Raw genomic sequence first — 26,251 nt, 5'->3', positions numbered from 1 at the left:
GACACTCTCCCCAGAAACCTGCCTGACCGACTCTTTGATCTGTTGAGTCTTGGTGCAAATACCACTCTCTATGACACTGACCCAATGACCAGGGCGGCCTGCCTGCGCAGCTCCCGCCACAGTACTCTAGCACGTCCCTTACTCATTGTCCACTGAAGACTGCCCGGGGCCGTGCAAGGGCATGCGCTCCAACTGCGGCCAGTTCACAGCCAGCATCCCAATGCCCAGAGCAGTGCCCTGCACAGTCATCCCTCAGTGAGGTCTGTGGGGGGGGGGGGGCCGCAGGGGTCTATGCACACAAGCAAGAAGGCCACACAAAGTCACCCCGGCCCAGTATGTCTTTATCCAGGCCCAGTATGTCTTTCTAGGCAGCCTAACGACCTCCCCACACCATCAGACCTCACGAAGGTCTTGCCGGTGACAGGAGCTGAGCCTCGGTCAGCGAACGCAGAGAGAACGCCGCTTTGGGGAACTGCGCCAGGCCATCCTCACCTTGGCGGTGTCTTCCCTCCGCCACCTGACAACACCCACAGCCTGACAACTTGGCAGCCACACCCATTTTCCCCACAATGAGACTGTAAGGCCAAAATCCTGATGATGAAAGTCTGAATGAGCAACTCACACAGCAAGAAACTTTTCCCTCTTCCCCCAACGGTGTGAGTGTTTTCACCTTGAAGCAAAGTAGAAACAAACAATCCCTTCAGGTCCCTCGTGCCTTCCAGTGCTTATCAGCCCGAGAAAGTCTGACCTGCACCCCTTCAGCCTCAGAAGCTCCGTTCAAACACCACTTGGCCAGTAAAGTGTTTCCCAAACCCGGCTGGAGCCGACCAGCCCTCCAGTGCTCATGACGGGGCTCCTACGGACTGTCCCCAGGAAAGCTGTATACCACTGAAGAAGAGCCATTACCAGCGAAACTTCCCACTGCGTGGCACCTTCCCAGATGCTGCATGACATCTCTCTAACCCCACAACGCTCTAAGCAAGGAACTGTGGTCCCATCTTACAGATGTGGAGGGCAGAGACCCAGCTGGGCCAAGATTACTTGTGCCAGGTTAGCAGATGGCACCAAGTCCTGCGTTCCCTCCGACTCACCCAACACCCCAGACAGGACAGGAGCGGAGGCCGGCATGCCCCAGGCTGGGGGCAGAGGCCAGACTGTCTCCCCGCAAGTCCCTGACTCCTCTGACGCTGAACAAGCAGCTCACTTCTCTGTACTCGGTTTTCTCGTCTCTAAAGTAGGGACAAGACCATCCATTCACGTTCGGTGGCGAGAATTTAAAAAAAAGAAAAAAGATGTAAGATGTAAGGCCCCGGCCAGGTGGCTCTCGTGGTCAGAGCATTGTTTCTAATACACCAAGGTGTGGGCTGTGGCTTCGATCCCTGGGCAGTGCACATATAATATAAAAATCAACCATGAGCCCCTGGCTGGTTGGTTCAGTAGGAGAGTGTCAGCCTGGCATGTGGATGTCCCAGGTTCAATTCCGGTCAGGGCACACAGGAGAAGTCACCATCTGCTTCTCCACCCCTCCCACTCTCTCTCCTCTCTCTCTCTCTCTCTCTCTCTATCTCTCTATCTCTCTACCCTTCCCACAGCCATGGCTCTACTAGTTCAAGAACATCGGCCCCGGCTGCTGAGGATGGCTCTGTGGAGCCTCTGCCTCAGGCACTAAAAACAGCTCAGTTGCAAGCATGCCCCAGATGGGCAGAGCATCAGCCCCAGGTGGGGTTGCCGGGTTGATCCCTGTCAGGGCACATACAGTAGTCTATCTCCCTTCCTCTCACTTGGAAAAGAAGAGAAAATATAAAAAATAAATAAAAAGACTCAACCATTAAAATGAATAAATAAATAAATAGAAGCAATCAATGAGTGCATGAATGAGTGGAACAACAAATCTATGGTTCTTTCTCTCCTTTTCTCTCTCTCTAAAATCAATAAATAAAAAAGTTGTTTCAATTTTTTCAAAACAGCGCCCCGGGGCCTGGGCCTTTAGTTTTGAAAGGACCTGCACACCAGATGATAAGTTGCCAGATCAAAGCACAGCGCAAATGACTGCTGGCCCGGGGACAGCACACCCTCCAGCACCGGGTCCCAGGACATAAGGTGCCATCATGTTCCCGTTAGACACTGAACAACTGCCGACATTCCAGTGGTCCCAGTGGTCCTCACAGGCGGTGGGCTGACTGTCCGGGGACCTCAGACATGTGCGAGCCACCCCCTCGCCCTCAAACAGGACATTTTCAAGTGATTCCTTTCTGAGGAAAACGCAGGGACCAGACCGCCAAGGGGAAAAAATCACGGGCTTGTTTTCGGAAGACGTCAGAAGGCTGAAGTCAAGGCCAAAAGCCGTCACCTGTCAGGTGATTCCCTCCGACTCCAATCAGAGCACGAGGAGCCAGCCGTGGGGCCTCCGGACAACCGCTTCCCCGTGGACATGCGGACTCTCCCCGGGAGGGACGTCTATTCCTCAGAAAACCTCATGGGTCTCTCAGTTTTGTCGTGTGGGGAGGCCCGATGACATTTTCCACAGTTTAAGAAGAATACTATTTTAGCTGAAGTGGGGAATCTTGGAATAACTTCCAATGGAGAAGTTCAAAGTTAAAAAAGAAAACCCCCGTCTAACTAAAGTCAACCTGTTTTCGGTTTCTGTCCTTTGTCCACACTCTTCATCCTGGGTCTGGCTGGTTCCGTCTGAAAGTGACTCGGGTTTTCTGGGACCTTCTGACATGAAAGTGAAAATATTCCCAAACATCTGACAGGACCGCGTGCGGCCCAATCCCGGCGTGGGCGGGACGGAGGGCCTCGGTGCCCAGCCTGACAGCCTCCCGCTCAAGTTCCAAGCAGTGGTGACCCGATGGCGTAAGCCGAGCGAGAGACAATGAAACCCACTCAACCCAACGCGCTGACCTACGGAAGGGATCACCAGGGTATGGACAAGACCCCGCCTTCCACCTGCTGGCAGCGTAGACACCCAGCAATGCCGTTCACCAACCAGAAGAAGGGACGCCTCGGGAGTGGCGTGAGCAAAACAGGAACCGGGAAGCCGTCAGAGCAAGGGACAGGTGGGCAGTCAGTATTTCCCACCACTGCATCTGCCCTGCACCGGGAGGCCTGGCACTCGTGCAGAGAAGGCTAGTCACTCATCTGGGGTGTCTCGTCCAGTGTGTGTGCACAACCCAAACTCCAACAGCAGTCCCAGGACAACCTGCACATCTTCCCGAGAGGAGGGACCCCAGCCCAGGCGTCACAGAATCAGAGAAGCGATGTGTGTTTTGAGGGTGACAGCATTGACCTCAACTGGAAACAAGCTCGGGGCCACACCCAGTTCCCAGACTGAGCCGGCATTTTCTGCAGACGTGGCGCAGAGCTTAACCCCAGACTTTGCAGGAACGGTTCTTCTGCAGACAACCTCGGCGCACACTCCAGTTACTATGTCCCAGCCCATTACTCAAGTGCGCTCCCTTTCCGGAAAGAGTGGTCTCTGGTCCACAGCTCACTGTCAGGGAGACCGGGGGAGGAAGGCCAGCTCCACCTGGGAGCGGTAGGCCACCAATGGTTAAGGGAGGTTCCTGAGATGCGGGCACAGATGCCAGCCTGCGTGGACTGCAGCAGAGGTAACACCATGTCCTAACTGCAGCCAGACACCGAGGTGTGGACCCAGCCCCACCATTTACCAGCTGTACGGTCCTGGGCAAGGAACCGTGTATGAAAAACTGTGGCGTGCCTCAGTTTCCCCACTTGTAATAAGGGTGATGAGAGGCTTTCCTCACAGGATTACTGTGCAGATCAGCTCCTCCGTACAAGCAGGTGCTCTGAAAGGCCTGGTGGTCAGTACAACCACGTCACCACCGCACCTGCAAAGGTCACCCTCCACGTTAATGTCTCCCACTGAGGGGGCTGCCCATTACCCAGTCTGTCCTGGGGGAAGCATGCCCACGCCTCGCCACGTGACACAGAGACTTCCCTGAGGCCCCCACATCCCAACAAAGGCAAACCGTCAGAGCACACACAGGCCTTCCTCATTCTCAAGAGCATTCATTACTCCACCCTTGGAGCGCGACCCCAGCCGTGAGTGGCCGGTTCCAGGAAGGCCGACTCACCCCCAGCCCGGACAGGACCGTCTCAGGAGTTGGGAGGTGAAATTATGTTCTCAGATAATTAACTGTGCTAAGTCACGAGTCACCTGACTCTCCTCTAAGCAGACAGCCTCCGCCGAAGGGATGCTTTGAAGAGCAGGTGAGGCTCCCAGGTACGGCTCCTGCTGCCATGGCCCCGGCTCCGGGTCCTCCTTCCTCTGGGGACAGGGGCCCCTGAAACAGCTGGACATCCAGCAACATCAACACTCACAGACATCAGACACAGCAGAAGCAGGGGGCCTCCTGCCGACTCTCTGTGGGACTCTGCGTCAGGACAGATACCGATACAATGATACATTTATTTCACTCTAAACACCCCTCCAACAGTAACTAGAGAGTGGAAACTAAGAGAGTCCAAAATTCCAACAAGACTTTTATTTAAAACAAGATCCCCTGTGCCCACCTTTGTGGGCCAAGGTATGTTGTCAGCAAGTCCTCTTAACATGTCAGGATCTCGGCCTTCCCCCAACATCTTCCACTGTGAAACGGATAACATGGTATCTTAATCCTGATATTTTCAAAAAGTGTGCTTACCCCTTGAGTTGGGTTTGGACTTCCTTTTTTTTTTTTTTTTTTTAAATATTTTATTTATTGATTTTTAGAGAGAGAGAGGAAGAGAGAGAGAGAGAAGGGGGAGGAGCAGGAAGCATCAACTCCCATATGTGCCTTGACCATGGTTTCGAACCGGCGACCTCAGTGTTCCAGGTCAATGCTTTATCCCACTGCGCCACCACAGGTCAGGCGGGTTTGGACTTCTTACCAATAAAAACATGCAAAGGCCAAAAACACTCCAGTTACTCAGAAGGTGACATGATCACCACATCCCTGCAATCGGCCGCACCCACTCTCCTAGACTTTAACCACAGGGACACAGCTGGGCCGGCCACCGGCCACTGGCCACTGCAGTCTCCCTCCCGTCAACCCAGCAAGCACAGCACACTTTTCTCAGGAAGGAAAGATTAATACCAAAACAGAATTCCCCCACCCGGAACACGGCCCTTTCTTGCTAACCACAAATTCTGCCAAAATTTGTTCTACACAATAATAGTACTTCAGTTCCTCTTTCTCCACATCGACACATTTTACCTTGCAAATTGTGTGTGTGTGTGTGTGTGAGACAGACAAAAGTGTAAAGACCAATAACACAGACTTAAATAATATTCACATAACTACCAAATTAAAATGTGGTACTATCCTTAAAAAAAAAAAGTTAGAATAAAAACCCAATTCTACTCAAACACTTGAGCCCTCTCTACACAGATGATCATTCTAGATACTGGGATGTAAGGAAAAACTGTAGTTTCTGCCCAAGGAGCTGACGATAAAACTGTGTGTGAGGAAGGAAGGAAGGGAAGGAGGGAGGGAGGTGGGACAGGGGGTTTTCTGCCTGAATGCAAACAGAACTTTGAGTTATGAGTTAATCACAGCCCAACACATACATCTTCAGAGACAGCTCAGTGGCTTCTGACAAACGTGCATGGGCAGAGGAGCGGGGAAGGCTGGCGGCTGGAGCATGGAGGGCGCGGAAGTCGCCCAGGCATGCAGACAGGGCAGCATGAGGACCAGAGCTAAGACCTAACCCCACAGACAACCAGGAAGCATCCCAAGGTCTTGCAGGTTTTGCAAAGACAAATGGCTCCAGCTCGGAGCCTCCTCAGCGGATGGAATGAATGGAATGCCGCGGAATGAGCTGCTCTAACCGGGAGAGAAGCCGATTCTCCCCTGTTCTAAAGACCCAGTCTAGGCGCACACGGCTACAGAGAGCGGAACCAGGATACCCAGGGTCCACGTACGATTTTATTGGTGTGTGACGCAATCCAAACAAATCAGACCAGACAATCGAGCACACAGCACACTCGTTCTTGGCCATTCTTGTTCTGAGTCACCATTGCTGCATTTGTCACTTCAAAGAAGCCCCGAAATAAATGCTCATCCTGCAGTTCCGGAACAGAACGTTCTGGTCAATCAGCTGTTTTGATAGTTATTTTCCATATAAAATCCACAAAGGGTTTACATCCGAAATACAAAAAGAACTGCTATAAATTCATAAAAAAAAAAAAAAAAAAAAAAGACAATCCCATAAAAAAATAGGCAAAACATATGAACAGTCACGTAACCGGTGGTGGCACAGTGGATAGAGCGTTCGTTGACTTGGGACACTGAGGACCCAGGTCCAAAACCCCGAGGTCGCCGGCTTGAGTGCAGGATCCTCCAGCTTGAGCATGGGGTCACCAGCTTGAGTGTGAGATCATCAACATGATCCCAAGGTTGTTGGCTTGAGCCCAAAGGCCACTAGCTTGAGCCCAAAGATCGCTGGCTTGAGCCCAAAGGTCGCTGGCTTGAGCCCAAAGATCGCTGGCTTGAGCCCAAAGGTTGCTGGCTTGAGCAAGGGGTCACTGGCTCAGCTAGAGCCTCCCAATCAAAATATAAACAGTTCAGAGAAGTTGCCCAAGGTGAAATTATTACAAGAAACAAAACCTCAAGGAATTAGTTAATCATCAAGGAAATGCCAATCAAAACAAAAATGAGCCTGACCAGGCGGTGAGACAGTGGATAAAGCGTCAGACTGGGATGCAGAGGACCTAGGTTCGAGACCCCAAGGTCGCCAGCTTGAGCGCGGGCTCATCTGGTTTGAGCAAAACTCACCAGCTTGGACTCAAGGTCGCTGGCTCGAGCAAGGGGTTACTCGGTCTGCTGAAGGCCCGCGGTCAAGGCACATATGAGAAATCAATCAATGAACAACTAAGGTGTCGCAACGAAAAACTAATGATTGATGCTTCTCAACTCTCTCCGTTCCTGTCTCTCTGTCCTTGTCTATCCCTCTCTCTGACTCTCTCTCTTTCTCTGTAAAAAAATTAAAAAAAAAAAAAAATACATTGCTATTACAATTATAAACTGGTCACTGTCACTCTAGAGGGCAATTTGTCAGTATCCGGCAAGTCCACTCTTAGGGTAGCCATCTACTAGTGGTCGGCACCATAACAGACCAGACCCCCAAGACATCGACATCCTCATTCTCATCCTCATCCTCATCCTCATCCCCTGTGAACCTGCTCAGTTACACAGTAAAGGGGAACGAGAGTTGCAGCTGCCCTTACACTACAGTGGGAGTCGTGGAGTACGCAGGTGAGCCCAATGTAACCTCAAGGGTCCTCACAGGTGGAGCAGGGGACAGAACAGGAAGAGCCAGAGACGATGGCTCAGCATGAGAAAGATGTGGCCCAGGGCTGCTGGAGAAAAGGCACCATCAGCCAAGGAATGCGGAGGCCTCTGGAAGCTAGAAAGGGCCAGAAAATAAATCCCCACCCCACCCCCGGGGCCTCTCTAGAAGGAACCAACCCTGGCCACACCTGAATGTCAGCCCAGGAAAACCTCTTTCCAACGACTGACCACCAGAACTGTGAGGGGCGAAACGTGTGTTGTGGGAAACTGACACACCACTGCAGGGAAACACAGGCCGTGTGGGCGTGGAAGTGCGTGTTCTCTTAGCACACACACACACACAAAAACAGAACTGAAAGGATCCATCCCAAACAGAGAACAATGCTCTTCCCTGGTAACGAGGGGGGGGGACTGCAATTGAGACGAGACTTAAACTTAGTCTAGAACGTTCTTAAAAAAAAAAAAAAAAAAGATGTGTTTGTCCACGTACTGTGTAATGAAAAGTTAAATTTTGGGGAAATTATCATTCACAGCTCAAGCGTAAAGAATTAAAATATTGTAAGAAATGCTGAAAACCACAGTGACCACGGAAATTTTTTTCTCTGACAATCCCAAAGGTACTACAGAGCTCTCTAGACCTCAGGGTCCCCACAATTAGTACTGACTGTGCGGACACGATACCAGAGAGGACGAGATTTGCTTTGTGTCTGTAAACCACAACCACCACTTCTTCAACAACTCAAAATCAACCTCCACTCAAGTGTGAGACACACACACAATCCTCAAACAAAATACACTCTCAAAGGACTCCAGCCCACCCAACCACCATCCACCACGACACCCTGTCACTTGCCGCTGGCTTTAGTGTTTCAGTGAGGAGAAAAAAAGGTTTTCCTACCACTTCACCTGCCTCCCGGAACGAGGGGAAGGTCTGAGATGGAATGGAAGGATGAGCTCCGTCTGCCGGCCCGGGGACCCCACTCTGAGACTCTCCTGGGCGGCCGGAAAGCACTCTGGAAACTGAGAAATGCTACACTCTACGTACCACGACGCACCTAATAAAATCACCGCGGCCCCAAGGAGAGCCAGCTGCCTGGGAAGTCCGGGGAAGTCACATCACAGGGAGGACTGTCTCGGAGAGCTCATCCTAATGGTGAAGGACCCCATGATGGCTGCCAGGGGGTGAGTCCGGTGTGAAACACCCAGTTAAGTCCCTGTACCTGCAAAGAAGAGACCCCCCACCACCACCACCACCACCACTCCCAGGGACTCGGAACTGCTTTACAGCGGAAGACAGAGAGTACTCCCACCCAATCCCAGCCTCCCATTTCCAAGTGTGACCCAGTCAAGTGGTCCAGTGCAGGGGCCCTGGTATAGGTGGGGCCAACTTGCCCACACTGGACTCAAACGTGTGACCTCACGAACACAATGTCCTAACCAAGAACAAGAGCTATCACATGACTCCCCTTACGCAGCTCCCAGCTCAAGGAAAAATAACTAATGACCAACAAAGAGGCGGGAACTGCTATCTAGACTCAGACTCATCCAGGGTCTTCCTACCCATTAGGCCAATGCAATGTCCCCACACACACACACACACACACACCCACCCAGGCCGCTTGAATGCCACTCCAGCCGCCCTTTCCTCCCTAATGAATAAACCAAGAGACCCTTTTAAGCACGGCCTCCTCAGAAACACCTTGCCAACCGCCTTAGGCGGAGGCCCCCAACTTTGCGCTCGCTGCCAAGAAGAAACGGCAAGTCAACAACACAACACAGGTGTTCTGCAATTAGAGGGCTAGAGGCGGGACGTTCTCTCCGCAGGGGCGCCCCGGGAAAGCCAAGCTTTCTGCAGGCTTTTCGGTGTGTACGCCCCTCCGTTCGGAAAAGCACTCACGGGCGAACGTGACGATATGCTGGAGAACACACAAGTCCTCCTCTGAGCGACCAAGTTACTCGTCCGAGGCCCCACGCGTCCAGGCGCTGCGCCCACGCGGCCGGGCACCGCGGGACCGCTGCCCCGGGGGGTCTGGACAGTCCCGTGGAGACGCGGGCAGGAGCGCGCGGCGAGGTGCCAACCTGCACAGGTGCTCGGGGCCCGGGACCCCGCGGCGGCAGAGCGAGCCCGCGGAGTCACGCGCGCCCCTGGGAGTGGGACAAGAGGCGCGGCGCAGGTAGCCGGGGTCAGGAAGTGAGCTGGCGGCCGCGAGGTCACCGGGGGTCGCGGGCCCAGGTGCGCCGCCAGCCCGCCCGCCTTACCTGCCGCGGGTGGGTCCGCCTCCTCGTCTGCCTCCAACTCAGCTGCCGCCCCGACTGCCGCGGCGGGCAGCGGGTCCATCGCCCCGCCAGTCATGTGAGCGCGCGCCACGTGACTTCCTTCGCACCGCCCTCCCGGCCGCGCGCCGGCCTGGCCCCGCCCACGCCCCGCCCAGTCCCAGCCCGCGCCCGGCATGGCCCCGCCCACGCCCCGCCCAGTCCCAGCCCGCGCCTGGCATAGTCCTGACTACGCCACGCCCATTGTGTGCTAGCCCCGCCCACACCCTGGCGGTGCCCTGCGTGGCCCCGCCCCCGCGGCCCTTCGGCCCCGCCCCAGCCACGCGGCCGAGGGCACGATCGCGGCGTGCCTTCTTGGCCCGCGCTCCCGCCGTCCCGCGTGCGCCGCTCCTCCCCGCGGGTTCGCTGCTGGCGCCCACTCTCTGCCTGCCCTCACTCAGTCATCCACCCGCTCATTCGTCACACGCTCACCCCCCCTCGCGGGCTTCCTAGCCACTTCCTTACCCGTCTACCCACGCACGCTCCGGCCCCGCACTCGCTTGCTCATCCGCCCACACACTCCGTCCTGTGTTAGCACACTCATTCAACCGCCTCCATTCATGCGCTCATCCACTCATTCATGCGCTCACTTCTCACCCACTCACTCACTCGCGCCTCCTGGCTGCAGCCTGGAGGTCCCGCAGGCCTGTGCCGGGTGCTCGGTACGCAAGGATGCACCAGGTACCTTCCCGACACTAAGGGCCCACAGAGAGGAACAGGGGGCCGGAATGCAGGAAGGGCTATTCCCAAACAGGGCTGCGGGCGCATCGCAGAGGAGGGTCCCCGGCCCAGTGGGCTGAAGGGCCCCGGATGGGGTGGAGTCTGAGCTGATTCTGGAGGGACAAGACAAAGGAGCAGGAGAGGAGCAAAGGCTGAGGTCTGAGGCGTCAGAGCTGCAAACGCCGGGGTCTTCCTGGAGCTGAAGGGGTGGGGGTAGGACATGGCAGAAGAGGAGGCTAGAGAGCTTGGTAGTGCTCCATCAGGGAGGGCTTGTTTCCAAAGTCAGGATCTGGACCTCCTAATACTAATGCCTTACAACAACACGAGGGGAGTGATAGGAGCCAAGATCCCAGACCCCGTGCCTAGGCCCTAGGAAGGGTCCCCAAGTTGCTACTCTAGTTCCCCTTGCTATAGCTACTGGACCCTGTCTCACGTACAGCCCCCTCCCCCACTTAGGATGCTCAGGTCCCAGCACACCAGAGTATCCGTGTGAGCTGGCATAATCAATGATGACACCCCCCCCCCAACAAACATAACCCAGGAAGAGCACTTCCCCCTTCTCCAGATGGGCAAATGGCAGCTTGGCAGCTTCCCCAAGTCCCAGTGGGACACTGCAGGGTCCCGTGACACACGCACACATCTCCTGCTGCTTCCTTCCGCCACTACATCAAATGACACGCTCAGCACTTTCCCTGACTCCACGCATCTCTGCGTCTGGGTTCCCCAGCGCGAGCGCGCACACACCACACACACACACACACACACACACACACACACGCACAACTTCCTGGTATTATTTGCTAACATATCTCTATTCCCTGAGTCGATTGTTAAGATCTCTATTAAATGTTTAAAAGCTCATTGCACTTTGGAAACTGTAAAGCATTATACCAGTATGAAATCAGGCATTATCTGAGAATAGCAGCATATTCCATTTATTATTTGAACACCTTTGACATATGGTCACACAGGCTTGAGTTCAGCGGTTCTGGGTCGTGGCTGCACTTCCCAACCGCTTGGAGCCCAACAGACAAGTTCTGATTTAATTGGTCTGGGGTGTGGCCTGGATGTGGGACTTTTTTTTTTTTTTTTTTTTTTTTTAAAGCTTCCTCAGATGGTTCCAATGTGCAGGCCAGCCCGAAGGCCACTGCTCTAAGTTGGAAAGTTTGTTTTATTCTCTCAAACACGGCCTGAGTATTTACTAGGTACCAAATTTTGTGCGGCCGTGGGGGAAAGAAGGGTGGGGAGGGAACACAGGGGAGACCAGGTGAGGCTCCACCTCCAAGCTCCTGATGGAATTGAACTGTGGCTAACTGAGAGCCATTAGTTCTGAATGCCCTGAAGAGGGGACCCAGCACGTAAAGTTGTGGCTTTGTAGCCTGATACCTCCTATCGGTCAGAAAGTTTGTGAGGAACGTTCGCTGAAATCCATCTGCCTGCAATTTCTTTAGATTCTCACTAAGAAGCCTAATTCCTAAACTGTTTCTGTGTCATTCGTGGGTGAGTAAGTTAGGTGATTTTTTAAGGGTTTTTGATTTCTGGCAAGACTCCAATTCCATGAAGACTCTTCATCTTTTATGTCACGGGCATTGCTTTCTACTTAGGAACACGAGACCTGGCCGTGCACACTGACAGAACTCTAGGGCAGAGCACCGAAGCTGGGACCGGCGGACATGCAGGTGGAGGCTCTATACATTATCTGACAAAAAAATGCAAGGATTTCCAAGACCTGCTGAGGACGTTTCAAAAGAGTTGCTAAAATGCTTTGAGTCGTATATCCTAGAAACATGAATATATATATATATATATATGATGGATGCGACTGTTTGGAGGCCAGAGGGTGGACTGTGGTAGACAGAAGAATGCTGGTCAAAGAGAAGGTTCAAATCCCCAGAACCTGTGAATATTTGACATGGAAAAGGGACTTTGAAGATGTGAGAAGTTACAGATCTTGAGATGGGAAGAGAACGCTGAACTGTCTAGACAGGTCGAATATAATTACAAGGGTGTGTATAAGAGGAAGAAGGCAAGATTGTCAAAGTTGGGGAGAAGACCAGATGTTGGTGGTGGAGACTGGAGCCATGAGCCCCAGCTGCCTCTGGAAGCAGGAGGAGGCAGGAATGGATTCTTTACTGCAGCCTCCCGAAGGAACCAGTCCCACCTGACCAGTGATCGCACAGGGGATAGAGCGTCAAGCCTGAACGCTGAGGTCCCCGGTTCAAAACCCCAGGGTTGCCGGCAGCTTCAGCATGGGCTCATCGGTTTGAGCACAGGGTCATCAACCTGATCCCAGGGTCGCTGGTTTGAGCTGAAAAGTAGCTGGCTTAAAAGTCCAAGGTCACTGGCTTGAGCAAAGGGGTCACTGGCTTGGCTGGAGCCCCTGATCAAGGCACATATGAGAAGCAATCAATGAACAACTAAAATGAAGCAAATATGAGTTGATGCTTCTCATCTCTCTTGTCACTCTCTCATTCAAAAAAAGCAGGAACCAGTCCTGCCAACACCTAGATTTTAACCATCTGTGACTTTTTTTTCACACCTGTGACCACCTCCAAAAATGTAAGGCAATAACTTTTAGTTGTATTGAGATACTCAAGTTGTGGGACTTGCCCTGGCCAGTTAGGTCATTTGGTTAGAGCATCGTCCCTATGAGCCAAGGTTGTGGGTTCAATCCCCACAGGGCACATACAGGAGTCAACTAATGAATGCATGAATAAGTGGAACAACAAATTGGTTTCTCTCTCTCTCTCTCTTTCCCCCTTCCTCTTCTCTAAAATCAAATACAAAAAAAAAAAAAATCAAAAGTGAATTTATGGCACTTAATGCTACTGAACTGCACACTTAAACGGTTAAAGATGTAAGTTTGTGTCATGTGCCTTTTACCAACATATAAAAGACAAAAATACTTCCTCCTGGTCCAGATGGCTTCACTAGTGAATTCTATAGCATTTCCAAAGGAAAAATCACAGCAATCTTACAGAAGCAGAGCTTCTTTCAGGAATGTAATGTCGGTTTGATTACTTGAAGAAAAATCTGTGGAACTCACCCTCATAACAGAAGCACCATATGATCGTCTCATACGCAAGAAATATAAAAGTCGGGTTGGGGGGGAGGAAGAAATGCAAAAAATAAAATTAAAAGCCGAAAACTTTTACAAAATTCAACACCCATTCATGGCTATAACTCTGCAAACTAGGACTATAAGGAAATTTCTTCAACCTGATAAAGATCATCTGTTAAACTCTAAAGCTTCCTTCCCCCCCCCCCCAGCAGAACAACAAGGCAAGATGGCCACGCTCACCTCTCCCCAGCGCTGACTGGGGGTCCTAGCCTGTGGAATAGGCGAGAGAAAACAGAAAACATTTAGATTGGGTAGGAATATATATATATGGAAGTACAAAGAAAATTCTAAGGGATCCAAAACACAAAACTAAAAAACCCAACTAGAATTTGGCCTGACCTGTGGTGGCGCAGTGGATAAAGCGTCGACCTGGAACACTGAGGTCGCCGGTTCGAAACCTTGGGCTTGCCTAGTCAAGGCACATATGGGAGTTGATGCTTCCTGCTCCTCCCCCTTCTCTCTCTCTCTGTCTCTCTCTCTCTCACTCCTCTCTCTCTAAAAAATCAATAAATAAAATATTAAAAAAAAAACCCAACTAGAATTAGAGTCAGTGAATTGACCAAGCACAAAAATAAATAAAAAAAAATAATCAATGGTATTTCCACATAGGAGCAACAAACACATGGAAAATGAAACGAAAACAAAACGAGGGGGGGGCTCTGCACATTGGGGCAGGAGGCGTAGGTCGAATCCGCACCTCCCTCTCAAATTTTTTTTTTTTTTGTATTTTTCTGAAGCTGGAAACGGGGAGAGACAGTCAGACAGACTCCCGCATGCGCCCGACCGGGATCCACCCGGCACGCCCACCATGGGGCGACGCTCTGCCCACCAGGGGGCGATGCTCTGTCCACCAGGGGGCGATGCTCTGTCCACCAGGGGGCAATGCTCTGCAGAGACCAGAGCCACTCTAGCGCCTGGGGCAGAGGCCAAGGAGCCATCCCCAGCGCCCGGGCCAACTTTGCTCCAATGGAGCCTTGGCTGCGGGAGGGGAAGAGAGAGACAGAGGGGGGGGGGTGTGGAGAAGCAAATGGGCGCTTCTCCTGTGTGCCCTGGCCGGGAATTGAACCCGGGTCCCCCGCATGCCAGGCCGACGCTCTACCGCTGAGCCAACCAGCCAGGGCCCTCCCTCTCAATTTTGTCGTAAATCTTAAACGGCTGTTTAAGGAAAAAAAGTCTCAAAAAACTAGGCCCTGGTCGGTTGACTCAGTGGTAGAGTGTCCACCTAGCATGTGGATGTCCCGGGTTCAATTCTCAGTCAGGGCACACAGAAAAAGCACCCATCTGCTTCTCTACCCCCCCCCCCTCTCTTCCCCTCCTGTAGCCATGGCTGATTAGAGTGAGTTGGCCCCAGGCACTGAGGATGGCTCCATGGCCTCCACTTCAGGCGCTAAGAAGAACTTGGTTTGCTGAGCAACAGAGCAAGGCCCCAGATGGGCAGAGCATCACCTCCCAAGTGGGCTTTCTGGGTGGATCCTGGCCCGGGTGCATGTGTGCATGTGGGAGTCTGTCTCTCTGCCTCCCCTCCTCTCACTAAATTATATATATATATAACTCCGTCAAAGTCTGATGTCAAAATAAGACAAAGACTTTAGAAGAAAATTACCTTGATTATAAAATCAAACAGAGACAAGAAAACTACAGGTATTACTCCTCATGAACACAAACAGGAAAAAAGTCCTTAACAGAATATATGCAAATCCAACCCAGCAACTACATATAAAAAGGATAAAATATTGTGACCGAGGGGAATCAAGTTGATGGATTGAACATTTCAAAACCCATCAAGTAATTCACCACGCGTCCCGGAGCTGCCATTACAAAAAATCACAACCTGGGTGGCTTAAAACAGCCGAAATCCACTGACTCCTAGTTCTGCAGGCTCGGGGTCTGAGATCCTGATGCTGGCAGCCACATTCCCCACAAAACTTGTTGGAGAGCACCAACCTTCCTTGCCTCTCCTAGCTCCTGCTGCTTGCCCGCGATCCTCGGTGCTCCTGGGCTTGTAGACACATCCCTGCAAATCCCTGCCCCTCTGGTCACACAGCTGTCTTCTCCCTGGGTGTCTCTGTCTTCACAAGGCATCTTCTTTTTCTTATACGGACACCAGTCCTGTCAAGTGAGGGCCCACCTAATGACCTCACCTTGACTTGATTACATCTGCAGAGACCCTATTTCCAAATAGAGTCACATTTCTCAGTACTGAGGGCTAGGCCCTCAACCCCGAACACCACATTGATAGAACAAAGGAAAAGTCCATGTGATCATTTTAGGAGATGCATAAAAGGCACTGAGGAATGTCAGCGGCCATTCACGAGCTAGCCCTCAGGGCCGGGATGGCGCAGCACTGAGTGGTCAGCCTGAGGCCGACGGGCACATGCCTTGCTCATACGTGGCATTGCCCCTGAGGCCAACGGGCACATGCATTGCTCATACGTGGCACTGCCCCTGAGGCCAATGGGCACCTGCATTGCTCATACGTGGCATTGCCCCTGAGGCCAATGGGCACATGCATGCTCATACGTGGCATTGCCCCTGAGGCCAATGGGCACATGCATGCTCATACATGTCATTGCCCCTAAGGCCCCGCCAGCACACAGAGAAGCCAGAAACAGGAAAAAAAATGCACACAGATAGGAAAGAAAAGCTGTTCGTGAAAAATATGACAGTGTATGTAGCAAACTCTACAGCAGGGGTCCCCAAACTATGGCCCGCGGGCCGCATGCGGCCCCCTGAGGCCATTTATCCGGCCCCCACCGCACTTCCGGAAGGGGCACCTCTTTCATTGGTGGTCAGTGAGAGGAGCATAGTTCCCATTGAAATACTGGTCAGTTTGTTGATTTAAATTTACTTGTTCTTTATTTTAAATATTGTATTTGTTCCTGTTTTGTTTTTTTTACTTTAAAATAAGATATGTGCAGTGTGCATAGGGATTTGTTCATAGTTTTTTTTATAGTCCAGCCCTCCAACGGTCTGAGGGACAGTGAACTGGCCCCCTGTGTAAAAAGTTTGGGGACCCCTGCTCTATAGTGTCCAGAAAGGCTATTAGAACTAGTAACTAAATGTAGAAAGCTTGCAAGATACAACATCAAATCTAAATCTCTATTATATTTCTGTATACTAACAATGTCTACTTGGAAACAACTTATTTTTGTGTGTGTAGCAGAGACAGAGTCAGAGAGAGGGACAGACAGACAGGAAGGGAGAAAGATGAAAAGCATCAATTCTTCGTTGTGGTTCCTTAGTTGTTCGTTGATTGATTTCTCATATGTGCCTTGACCAGGGGGGCTACAGAAGACTGAGTGACCCCTAGCTCGAGCCAGCGACCTTGGGCTCAAGCTGGTGAGCCTTACTCAAACCAGAGGAGCCCACACTCAAGCTGGAGACCTCAAGGTCTCGAACCTGGGTCCTCCTCAACCCAGTCCGACGCTCTATCCACTGCACCATCGCCTGGTCAGGCGGAAACAACTTTTAAAGACACCAATAGTGTGAAAAAAAAATGAAATGTTTAGGGATAATTTTTTAAAGATACAGGCTAGCCTGACCTGTGGTGGCACAGTGGATAAAGCGTCGACCTGGAAATGCTGAGGTTGCCGGTTTGAAACCCTGGGCTTGCCTGGTCAAGGCACATATGGGAGTTGATGCTTCCAGCTCCTCCCCCCTTCTCTCTCTCCTTGCTCTCTCTCTTTGTCTCTCTCTCCCCTCTCTAAAAAAAAAAAAAAATGAATAAAGAAGTACTATTCTTAAAAAAAAAAAAAAAAAAAAAGATACAGGCTAACCCTCCAGAGTGAAAATGATACAACATTGCTGAGAGTTGATTAGAGTAGACCTAACTATTCATTGTGAGGATGTCAATTCTCCCTAAATTAATCTGCAGTTCTAATCATAATGCTAGCATGCTTTTTCCCCGGAAATGTTTATGCTGATTATAGAATTTATATGGAGGCCCTGATCAGGTTGCTCAGTGGATAGAGTGTTGTCCCAGTGCACCAAGCTTGGGAATTCCTTTCCCGGCAGGGCACGTACAAGAAGCAACCAATAAGGCCCTGGCTGGTTGGCTCAGTGGTAGAGCGTCGGCCTGGCGTGCAGAAGTCCCGGGTTCGATTCCAGGCCAGGGCACACAGGAGAAGCGCCCATCTGCTTCTCCACCCCTCCCCCTCTCCTTCCTCTCTGTCTCTCTCTTCCCCTCCCGCAGCCAAGGCTCCATTGGAGCAAAGATGGCCCGGGCGCTGGGGATGGCTCCTTGGCCTCTGCCCCAGGCGCTAGAGTGGCTCTGGTCGCAGCAGAGCGACGCCCCGGAGGGGCAGAGCATCGCCCCCTGGTGGGCATGCCGGGTGGATCCCGGTAAGGCGCATGCAGGAGTCTGACTGACTCTTCTCTTCTTACTTTGGAAAAATACAAAAAAAAAAGTACTTTTCTCACAATAGCACATGAATTAAAAATTTTATTAGCCCTGACCAGGTCGCTCAGTTGGTTAGCATGTCATACAGATATACTGAGGTTTTGGGTTTGTTATTTAGTCAGGACATATAAAAGAATCAGCCAATAATTGCATAAATAAGTGGAACACAAATCTATTTCTCTCTCTCTCTCCCCCTTGCTTTCTCTCTCTCAAATCAGTTTTTTTTTAATTTTTTTAAAGAGCTGTACTGTGTTTAAAAAAATAAAATAAAACTTCATTAAAAATACCAGACAAGAAGGCCCTGGCCGGTTGGCTCAGGGGTAGAGCGTCGGCCTAGCGTGCAGAAGTCCCGGGTTCGATTCCCATCCAGGGCACACAGGAGAAGCGCCCATCTGCTTCTCCACCCCTCCCCCTCTCCTTCCTCTCTGTCTCTCTCTTCCCCTCCCACAGCCGAGGCTCCACTGGAGCAAAGATGGCCCGGGCGCTGGGGATGGCTCCTTGGCCTCTGCCCCAGGTGCTGGAGTGGCTCTGGTCGCGACAGAGCGACGCCCCAGAGGGTCAGAGCATCGCCCCCTGGTGGGCAGAGCGTCGCCCCCTGGTGGGCATGCCGGGCACATGTGGGAGTCTGTCTGACTGTCTCTCCCCGTTTCCAACTTCAGAAAAATACAAAACAAAAACAAAAACAAAAAATACCAGACAAGGCCCTGGCCAGCTGGCTCAGTGGTAGAGCATCGGCCTGGCATGTGGAAGTCCCAGGCTCAATTCCGTCAGGGCACACAGGAGAAGCACCCATCTGCTTCTCCACTCCTCCCTCTTTTGCTTCTCTCTCTCTCTCTCCCCCCCTCTCTCCTGCAGCCATGGCTTGACTGGAGCAAGTTGGCCCTGGGTGCTGAGGATGGCTCCATGGCCTCTGCCTCAGGCACTAAGAAGAGCTTAGTTGCTGAGCAATGGAGCTAGTCCCAGAGGGGCAAAGCATCGCCCCCTAGTGGGCTTGCTGGGTGGATCCTGGTTGGGGTGCATATGGGAGTCTGACTCTGCCTCCCTTCCTCTCACTAAATAAAAATAAATAAATAGATAGATAGATAGATAGATAATAAAGAAAAAGGAAAATACCAGACAATATATATGTTACTTATAGACACATGATGGCTTCTTCTGAGCACAGGGGAGAAAATGGAATTTAGTTTAGGGGAAAGGTGACTTCAAATCCTTGGTTTTTTGCCTGACCTGTGGTGGCGCAGTGGATAAAGTGTCAACCTGGAAATGCTGAGGTCGCCGGTTCGAAACCCTGGGCTTGCCTGGTCAAGGCACATATGGGAGTTGATGCTTCCAGCTCCTCCCCCCTTCTCTCTCTCTGTCTCTCCTCTCTCTCTCTCTCTCTCTCTCTCTGTCTCTCCCTCTCCTCTCTAAAATGAATAAATATATAAAAATAAAAAAATAAAATAAAAAAATCCTTGGTTTTCCTTGGAACATCTGAGGCAAATATCATGAAATGTAAACATTTAAAAATCTGGACACAGGGGCCTGACCTGTGGTGGCGCAGTGGATAAAGCATCGACCTGGAAATGCTGAGGTCGCTGGTTCGAAACCCTGGGCTTGCCTGGTCAAGGCACATATGGGAGTTGATGCTTCCAGCTCCTACCCCCTTCTCTCTCTCTCCTCTCTAAAAATGAATAAATAAAATTAAAAAACAAAAAAAACAAAAAAACAAAAAAAAAATCTGGACACAGGGAAATGAGTGTCTGCACACTACTCTGCACTTTTATTCGTGTCAAGAAATGCCACGTCGATGAAGTAGGGTGATGTTTGTAGAGTATTTCAGGCAGTGCCCGGCTGGGAGTCAGCGCTCAGCAAATCTCAGCACCACTGGTCGTTACTGGCCCTACCTGCCAGGGACAGGGAGGTCGGCCGGTGTCCGGCATAGCTCCACACAGGGACATTTCTGCTCAACTCCTGCCCTGCCCCGATTCTCCCTGCCCGTTGAGGGTACAGCGTCGCAAACTCCACCCCCCCCCCAGTCCTCCTCACCCCTCCCCACTGAGGACCACAGTGAGGCCTCCAGCAGAGCCACGTCCTGGCTGGGACCCTCCTCCATGGCAGGGACACTAGCAGTTCCTGCCGCTAAGTGGGTGGGCAGGTGAGAAGTCTGAGTGCCTGGCAGGGACCGCAGGGGACAGCTAGGAGCAAGGTGGAAACCCTCCCTCCTCCCACCCTCGCCACCCCATGGATCAAAGCAGGTGGTCCTGACCAACATTACAAGGCTAAGACACAGGCTCAGAGAAGATGAAGAATGCCAAGGTCCCTTTGGAGTCGGTGGGGGTCGTCTGATTCTGAACCGCGCCCCACATTTGAAGAGCGTCCCAGGAGAGAATCAATCTAGCTTTGGCTGAAGGCAGAGCTGTGCTTGGTCAGGTGAGGAGGGGCAGTTCGGATGTGTGGGGACCCCGCTGGACCCTTTGAGTCCATCTGTCCCTATTCTTCCCTCTCCCTGCTCTGTGACTATAGTGACAGCCCCCGTTCGGAGAAAATATCCTGGAGCAGTAAGTGAGAAACCCAGAGGAGAGCTCCATGCTGTATTAGGGATGAGAAAGGCAGGCAGAGAGCGACCCAGCTCATTAACTGAAGAGGATGGGCTGACAGCGCCACCTGTGGGCCACTGGTTTCTTCTGCTGCCTCGTTCGTTTTTCCGGGACCCTAACACGCAAAGGGGACAGTCCACCCAGGAAAAGACCAAGAACCTGTCAATTCAGCATTTTATTGAGGTCACTCAGCCAACTGGCAGGACAGCGACTACCAGTCATGATGGCTTGAAACATCTTGCAATCTTTTTTTTTCTTTTAAAAACATATACACAGGCCCTGGCCAGTTGGCTCAGTGGTAGAGCATCGGCCTGGCGTGCAAGGGGTCCCGGGTTCGATTCCCGGCCAGGACACATAGGAGAAGCGCCCATCTGCTACTCCACCCCTCCCCCTCTCCTTCCTCTCTGTCTCTCTCTTCCCCTCCCGCAGCCAAGGCTCCATTGGAGCAAGGATGGCCCGGGCGCTGGGGATGGCTCTGTGGCCTCTGCCCCAGGCGCTAGAGTGGCTCTGGTCTCGGCAGAGCGATGCCCCGGAGGGGCAGAGCGTCGCCCCCTGGTGGGCAGAGCGTCGCCCCCTGGTGGCCGTGCCAGGTGGATCCCGGTGGGGCGCATGCGGGAGTCTGTCTGACTGTCTCTCCCCATTTCCAGCTTCGGAAAAATACAAAAATAAATAAATAAATAAAAACATATACACAGGATACAATTTACCATTTAACCTTTTTTTTTTTTTTTTTTTTTAGAAAGAGAGAGAGAAAGAGAGACAGCAAGGCAGGAAGGGAGAGAGACAAGAAGCATCTACTCATAGTTGTATCACTTTTGTTCATTGATTGCTTCTTTTTTTTTTTTTCTTTCTCCACAGAGACAGAGAGAGAGTCAGAGAGAGAGACAGCAGATAGGGATAGACAGACAGGAACGGAAAGAGAGATGAGAGGCATCAATCATCAGTTTTTCATTGTGACACCTTAGTTGTTCACTGATTGATTTCTCATATGTGCCTTGACCGTGGGTCTCCAGCAGACTGAGTAACCCCTTGCTCGAGCCAGTGACCTTGGGTCCAAGCTGGTGAGCTTTTCGCTCAAACCAGATGAGCCCGCCCTCAAGCTGGCGACCTCGGGGTCTCAAACTTGGGTCCTCTGCATCTCAGTCCGACGCTCCATCCACTGTGCCACCGCCTGGTCAAGCCATTGATTACTTCTTATATGTGCCTTGACTGGGGGGCTCCAGCCAAGCCAGTGACCCCTTGCACAAGCCAGTGGACCTTGGGCTCAAGTTAGTGACTATTGGATTATGTTGATTATCCCACACTCAAGCTGGTGAGCCCATGCTCAAACCAGGTGAGCCCACACTCAAGTCAGTGGCCTCAGAATTTCAAACCTGGGACCTCAGGTTCTGAACTACCACTGGTCAGGCACCATATAACCACTTCTAAGTGTACAGTTCAGTGACACTAAGCACATTCACACTGTTGTGCAACCATCACTACCATCCATCTCCAGAACGTTCTCAGCTTCCCAGATGGAAACTCTGTCTCCATTTAACAACAGATATTTATCTCTCATGCTTAAGGAGGCCAGACATCCCAGATCAAGGTGTTGGCCACTTTGGCTTCCCCTGTGACCTCTCTCAAGACAGGGGCTAGGGCTTCAGCCGTCTGAGGGCTTGACAGTGGCTGGAGGTTTTACTCTCGTTTCACATGTCTGGCTATTTGGTGCTGATGTGGGCTGGGGCCTCAGTCCCTCCACATCAGGGGCCCTCCAGACTGACTGAGTGTCCTCTGTACATGGTGGCTAGCTTCTCACAGAGGCAGTGATCCAAGAGAGAGTCAGACAGATGGAAGCTTATCATTTGAGGACCTAGACTTAGAAGTCACAGAGCCTCATTTCTGCCACACCCTATTCCAGGGGTCAGGAACCTATGGCTCGCGAGCCAGATGTGGCTCTTTGGATGGCTGCCTCTGGCTCGCAGACAAATATTTAATAAAAAAATGTTAGGCCCTGGCCAGTTGGCTCAGTGGTGGAGCGTCAGCCTGGCGTGCGGGGGACCCGGGTTCGATTCCCGGCCGAGGCACATGGGAGAGGCGCCCATTTGCTTCTCCGCCCCCACCCCCCTCCTTCCTCTCTGTCTCTCTCTTCCCCTCCCGCAGCCGAGGTGCCGTTGGAGCGGAGATGGCCCGGGCGCTGTGGATGGCTCCTTGGCCTCTGCCCCAGGCGCTGGAGTGGCTCTGGTCGAGGCGGAGCGACGCCCCGGAGGGGCAGGGCATCGCCCCCTGGTGGGCAGAGCATCACCCCTGGTGGGCATGCCGGGTGGATCCCGGTCGGGAGCATGCGGGAGTCTGTCTGGCTGTCTCTCCCCATTTCCAGCTTCGGAGGGGAAAAAAAAAAATAATAATGTTAAAAATATAGGCCCTGGCCGGTTGGCTCAGTGGTAGAGCGTCGGCCTGGCGTGCGGGGGACCCGGGTTCGATTCCCGGCCAGGGCACATAGGAGAAGCGCCCATTTGCTTCTCCACCCCCCACTCCTTCCTCTCTGTCTCTCTCTTCCCCTCCCGCAGCCAAGGCTCCATTGGAGCAAAGATGGCCCGGGCGCTGGGGATGGCTCCTTGGCCTCTGCCCCAGGCGCTAGAGTGGCTCTGGTCTCAGCAGAGCGACGCCCCCTGGTGGGCAGAGCGCCGCCCCTGGTGGGCGTGCTGGGTGAATCCCGGTCGGGCGCATGCGGGAGTCTGTCTGACTGTCTCTCCCCATTTCCAGCTTCAGAAAAATACAAAAAAAAAAAAAAAAAAAAAAAAAAAATATATATATATATATATATATATATATATATATATATATATATATAACATTCTCATGTATTACAATCCATTCATTTCCTACCGCTCATGTTCATGGTTGCGGGTGGCTGGAGCCAATCACAGCTGTCCTCCGGAACAACACCGAATTTTTATTGGATAATGCGTCACGTACACAGGTCGTTATACAGCTCTCACGGAATTACATTTTAAAATATGTGGCGTTCATGGCTCTCTCAGCCAAAAAGGTTCCTGACCCCTGCCCTATTCAATAGAAGTACATGACTAAGCCCACCCACACCAGGGGAGCAGGCTTGGCTGCCCCTTTTGAAAGGAGGTGGGTCAAAGGATTTCTAAACCTATCACAAATGCACTTGCACACTCACTTCTGTGATGTTTTGATTCACGGACATTGCTCCTATCACACTGTACTTCTAAGATGGCAAGAATCATGCATTCTTTCCTCACCACTGTACAGGCAGACCTCAGAGATAGTGGGGGAGGTCCCAGACCACAACCATCCAGGGAATATCACAACAACGTGAGTCACATGATCTCTCTGGTTTCCCAGTGAATACAAACATTCAGTGGACAACATACTGTAGCTAATGAAGTGTCTGACAGCATTATGTCTTTTTTTTTTTTTTTTTTTTTTTTTTTTTTGCATTTTTCTGAAGCTGGAAACGGGGAGGCAGTCAGACAGACTCCCACGTGCGCCCGACCGGGATCCACCCGGCATGCCCACCAGGGGGCGATGCTCTGCCCATCTGGGCGTCCCTCTGTTGCGACCAGAGCCATTCTAGCGCCTGAGGCAGAGGCCACAGAGCCATCCTTAGCGTCCGGGCCAACTTTGCTCCAATGGAGCCTTGGCTGCGGGAGGGGAAGAGAGAGACAGAGAGGAAGGAGAGGGGGAGGGGTGGAGAAGCAGATGGGCGCTTCTCCTGTGTGCCCTGGCCGGGAATCGAACCCGGGACTCCTGCACGCCAGGCCGACATTCTACCACTGAGCCAACCAGCCAGGGCCTAGCACTATGTCTTTAAAAAAAAATGTACTTACCTAAATTTAAAAACCCTCTAATGCTAAAAAATGTGAACCATCCTCTGAGCCTGTTGGAAAAACAGTCCCGGTGGAGTTGCTCCATGCAAGGTTGCTACAAACCTTTGATTTGAAAAAAAAAAACAGCAGTATCTGCGAAGCTCAGTAGAGCACCTGCCACTTAGGCACTGACACCATTTTATTATCAGTCGTGGCACTTCTCAGACTTTTGATGGTGGCATTACTGCAGATGGTTTTGGTGCTCTGTCTAGAATACTAAGAGATATATTTTGAAACACAGGCACACACACACCCATCCATTTTACATCACCCGGGCATCCCTCGTTCTCCCCTGCGTTACTGCATAGGACAAGCCCCTTCCCTGGGGAACAGTAACGCCCGCCACCCTTTGCAGAACAGGCGAAACCCCCAAAGGTCTTCCGGAGGAAACATAGTAGCCACCAAACTAACGTCAGCTGCTCCCAAGCTTCTCGTGAATATCAGCTCCCTGAGCACTGATTTCTCTGTCACTCCCGGGCACACTTTCTAGAAGGCAAAGGTCCGCGGAGCCCAAAGATGGATGGAAACTGCGGATGACACTAGAAATGAGAACTTGGACCTCTCGGAGACATTAGTTGCCTTTTATGAAAGCGCTCCACAGGCCACGCACATCAAAGGGGTCGCTCCTCATTTTACAGATGGAGACGCTGTTGTCAGAGAGGCCAAATGACCTGCCCAAAGCCACAGGGGAGAGGAAGATTCACGCTTAGTATTAGGCCACCCAAAACCTTAGTTCTTTTTTTTCCCCCTTCCAATTAAGGTAAAAGATACAAAGACACTGAATTGACCGTGTCAGCTACTCTCACTGAGCAGTCTGGGGGCATTAAGCACACACACATTGGAGCATCGCCACCATCATCTCAAGAACCCGCTCATCTTCCCAAACCGCAGCTCGGTCCCCCTTCAACTCTCACTTCCCATTCCCGGCCCCCCCCCCAGCCCCCACACCCCCACTGAGTTTCTTTTGTAAAAGAAAATGATTCAAACACACCCAATCCGCATTGTCCTCACGCCTGGCAATAACCCAAGTACAAGATGCAAATACACGAGACCCCTTCCTAACCCGGGCCAAGGGCGAGGTATCCCTTGCACAGTCCCGCGCGGCTCCGCCCCGCTCGGAGGCTGGCCCCGCCCCGAATCCCGAGACTGGCCCCGCCCCTTCCGGAGGTGGGCTCCGCCCCCTCTGTCCGAGACTGGTCACGCCCCTGCGTCTGAGCCCGTCCACCCCACGTGACCCACGCTCGCTCCCGCGTCGGAGCCGCCTTCCGACTTCTGCGGGTCGAACTACTGCGACCGTCAGAAAGGGGGGGGAGGCGGGATTCCCGACTCCGCGGTGGGCTCGGGAGTGAGTGATTAAAGCCATCCTCATTTGTTTTTTCTGTGTTGCGCCCGGAAGTCGACTTTCTAGCTAGTGCCGGCCATCTCGGGCTCGCCGGGAATTGCTTTTCTATGTTGGGATCGTCCATTCTTGTGCCCAGTCAGTAGACGAGTCTAAACACCCGGCATGGGGGGGGGGGGAGGCGGGACTGAGCAATGTCAGAGACGCTGGCGGAAGGCGGAGACATCCCACAGAAACTAGCTTGTTGAACTTACACGTGTTGCGCGTATGAGTTTCTGAGTGAAGTTCTGTTTTCAGACCATTCCGAATACGAAGCCGACTCCTGGGGCCTCCCTGCGGCGTCACAAATGGCTTCGTCCTTCGCCGCAGCGCCCGACGGGAGGAGAAGTGTGGCCGCCATGTTGGGAGAAACCATCCACTTCCCAGAGTGGGGGGGGTTTCAGTTCCCATGAGTTTGGACCCAAACCCGAGGAACCGGGGTGATGGCCGTTGAGCGCGTATTTGTCATAGAAGCTCCGCAGTCATCACTGGTAGACACATAGTTGCCTTACGAGTTTCCCCGGTCGCGCAGGGAGGCATCAGGGCGTGGGCGCACCCCCCCCCGACG

At 52.2% G+C, this 26,251-nt stretch overlaps 1 protein-coding gene across 2 annotated transcripts in view; it reads right to left on the bottom strand.

Annotated features, from left to right (window-relative positions):
- SNX8 (sorting nexin 8) overlaps positions 1-26,197 on the bottom strand; it is a 58,877-nt gene extending 32,680 nt beyond the window's left edge. The window contains exon 1 of one of the 2 annotated variants that reach the window (XM_066344276.1): positions 25,899-26,197. In XM_066344276.1, coding sequence (XP_066200373.1) covers positions 25,899-26,094 — 196 coding nt within the window. In that variant the 5' untranslated portion in view covers positions 26,095-26,197. Of the gene's footprint in view, positions 1-9,554; positions 9,651-25,898 lie in introns of those variants that run through there. The other variant, XM_066344277.1, reaches the window with a different exon arrangement.
- Between the last annotated feature and the right edge of the window lie 54 nt (positions 26,198-26,251).

This window comes from Saccopteryx leptura, chromosome 6, assembly GCF_036850995.1.
Source record: "Saccopteryx leptura isolate mSacLep1 chromosome 6, mSacLep1_pri_phased_curated, whole genome shotgun sequence".
In the NCBI taxonomy this organism is placed as follows: Eukaryota; Metazoa; Chordata; class Mammalia; order Chiroptera; family Emballonuridae; genus Saccopteryx; species Saccopteryx leptura.
This window is presented reverse-complemented; position numbering and strand designations above follow the sequence as displayed.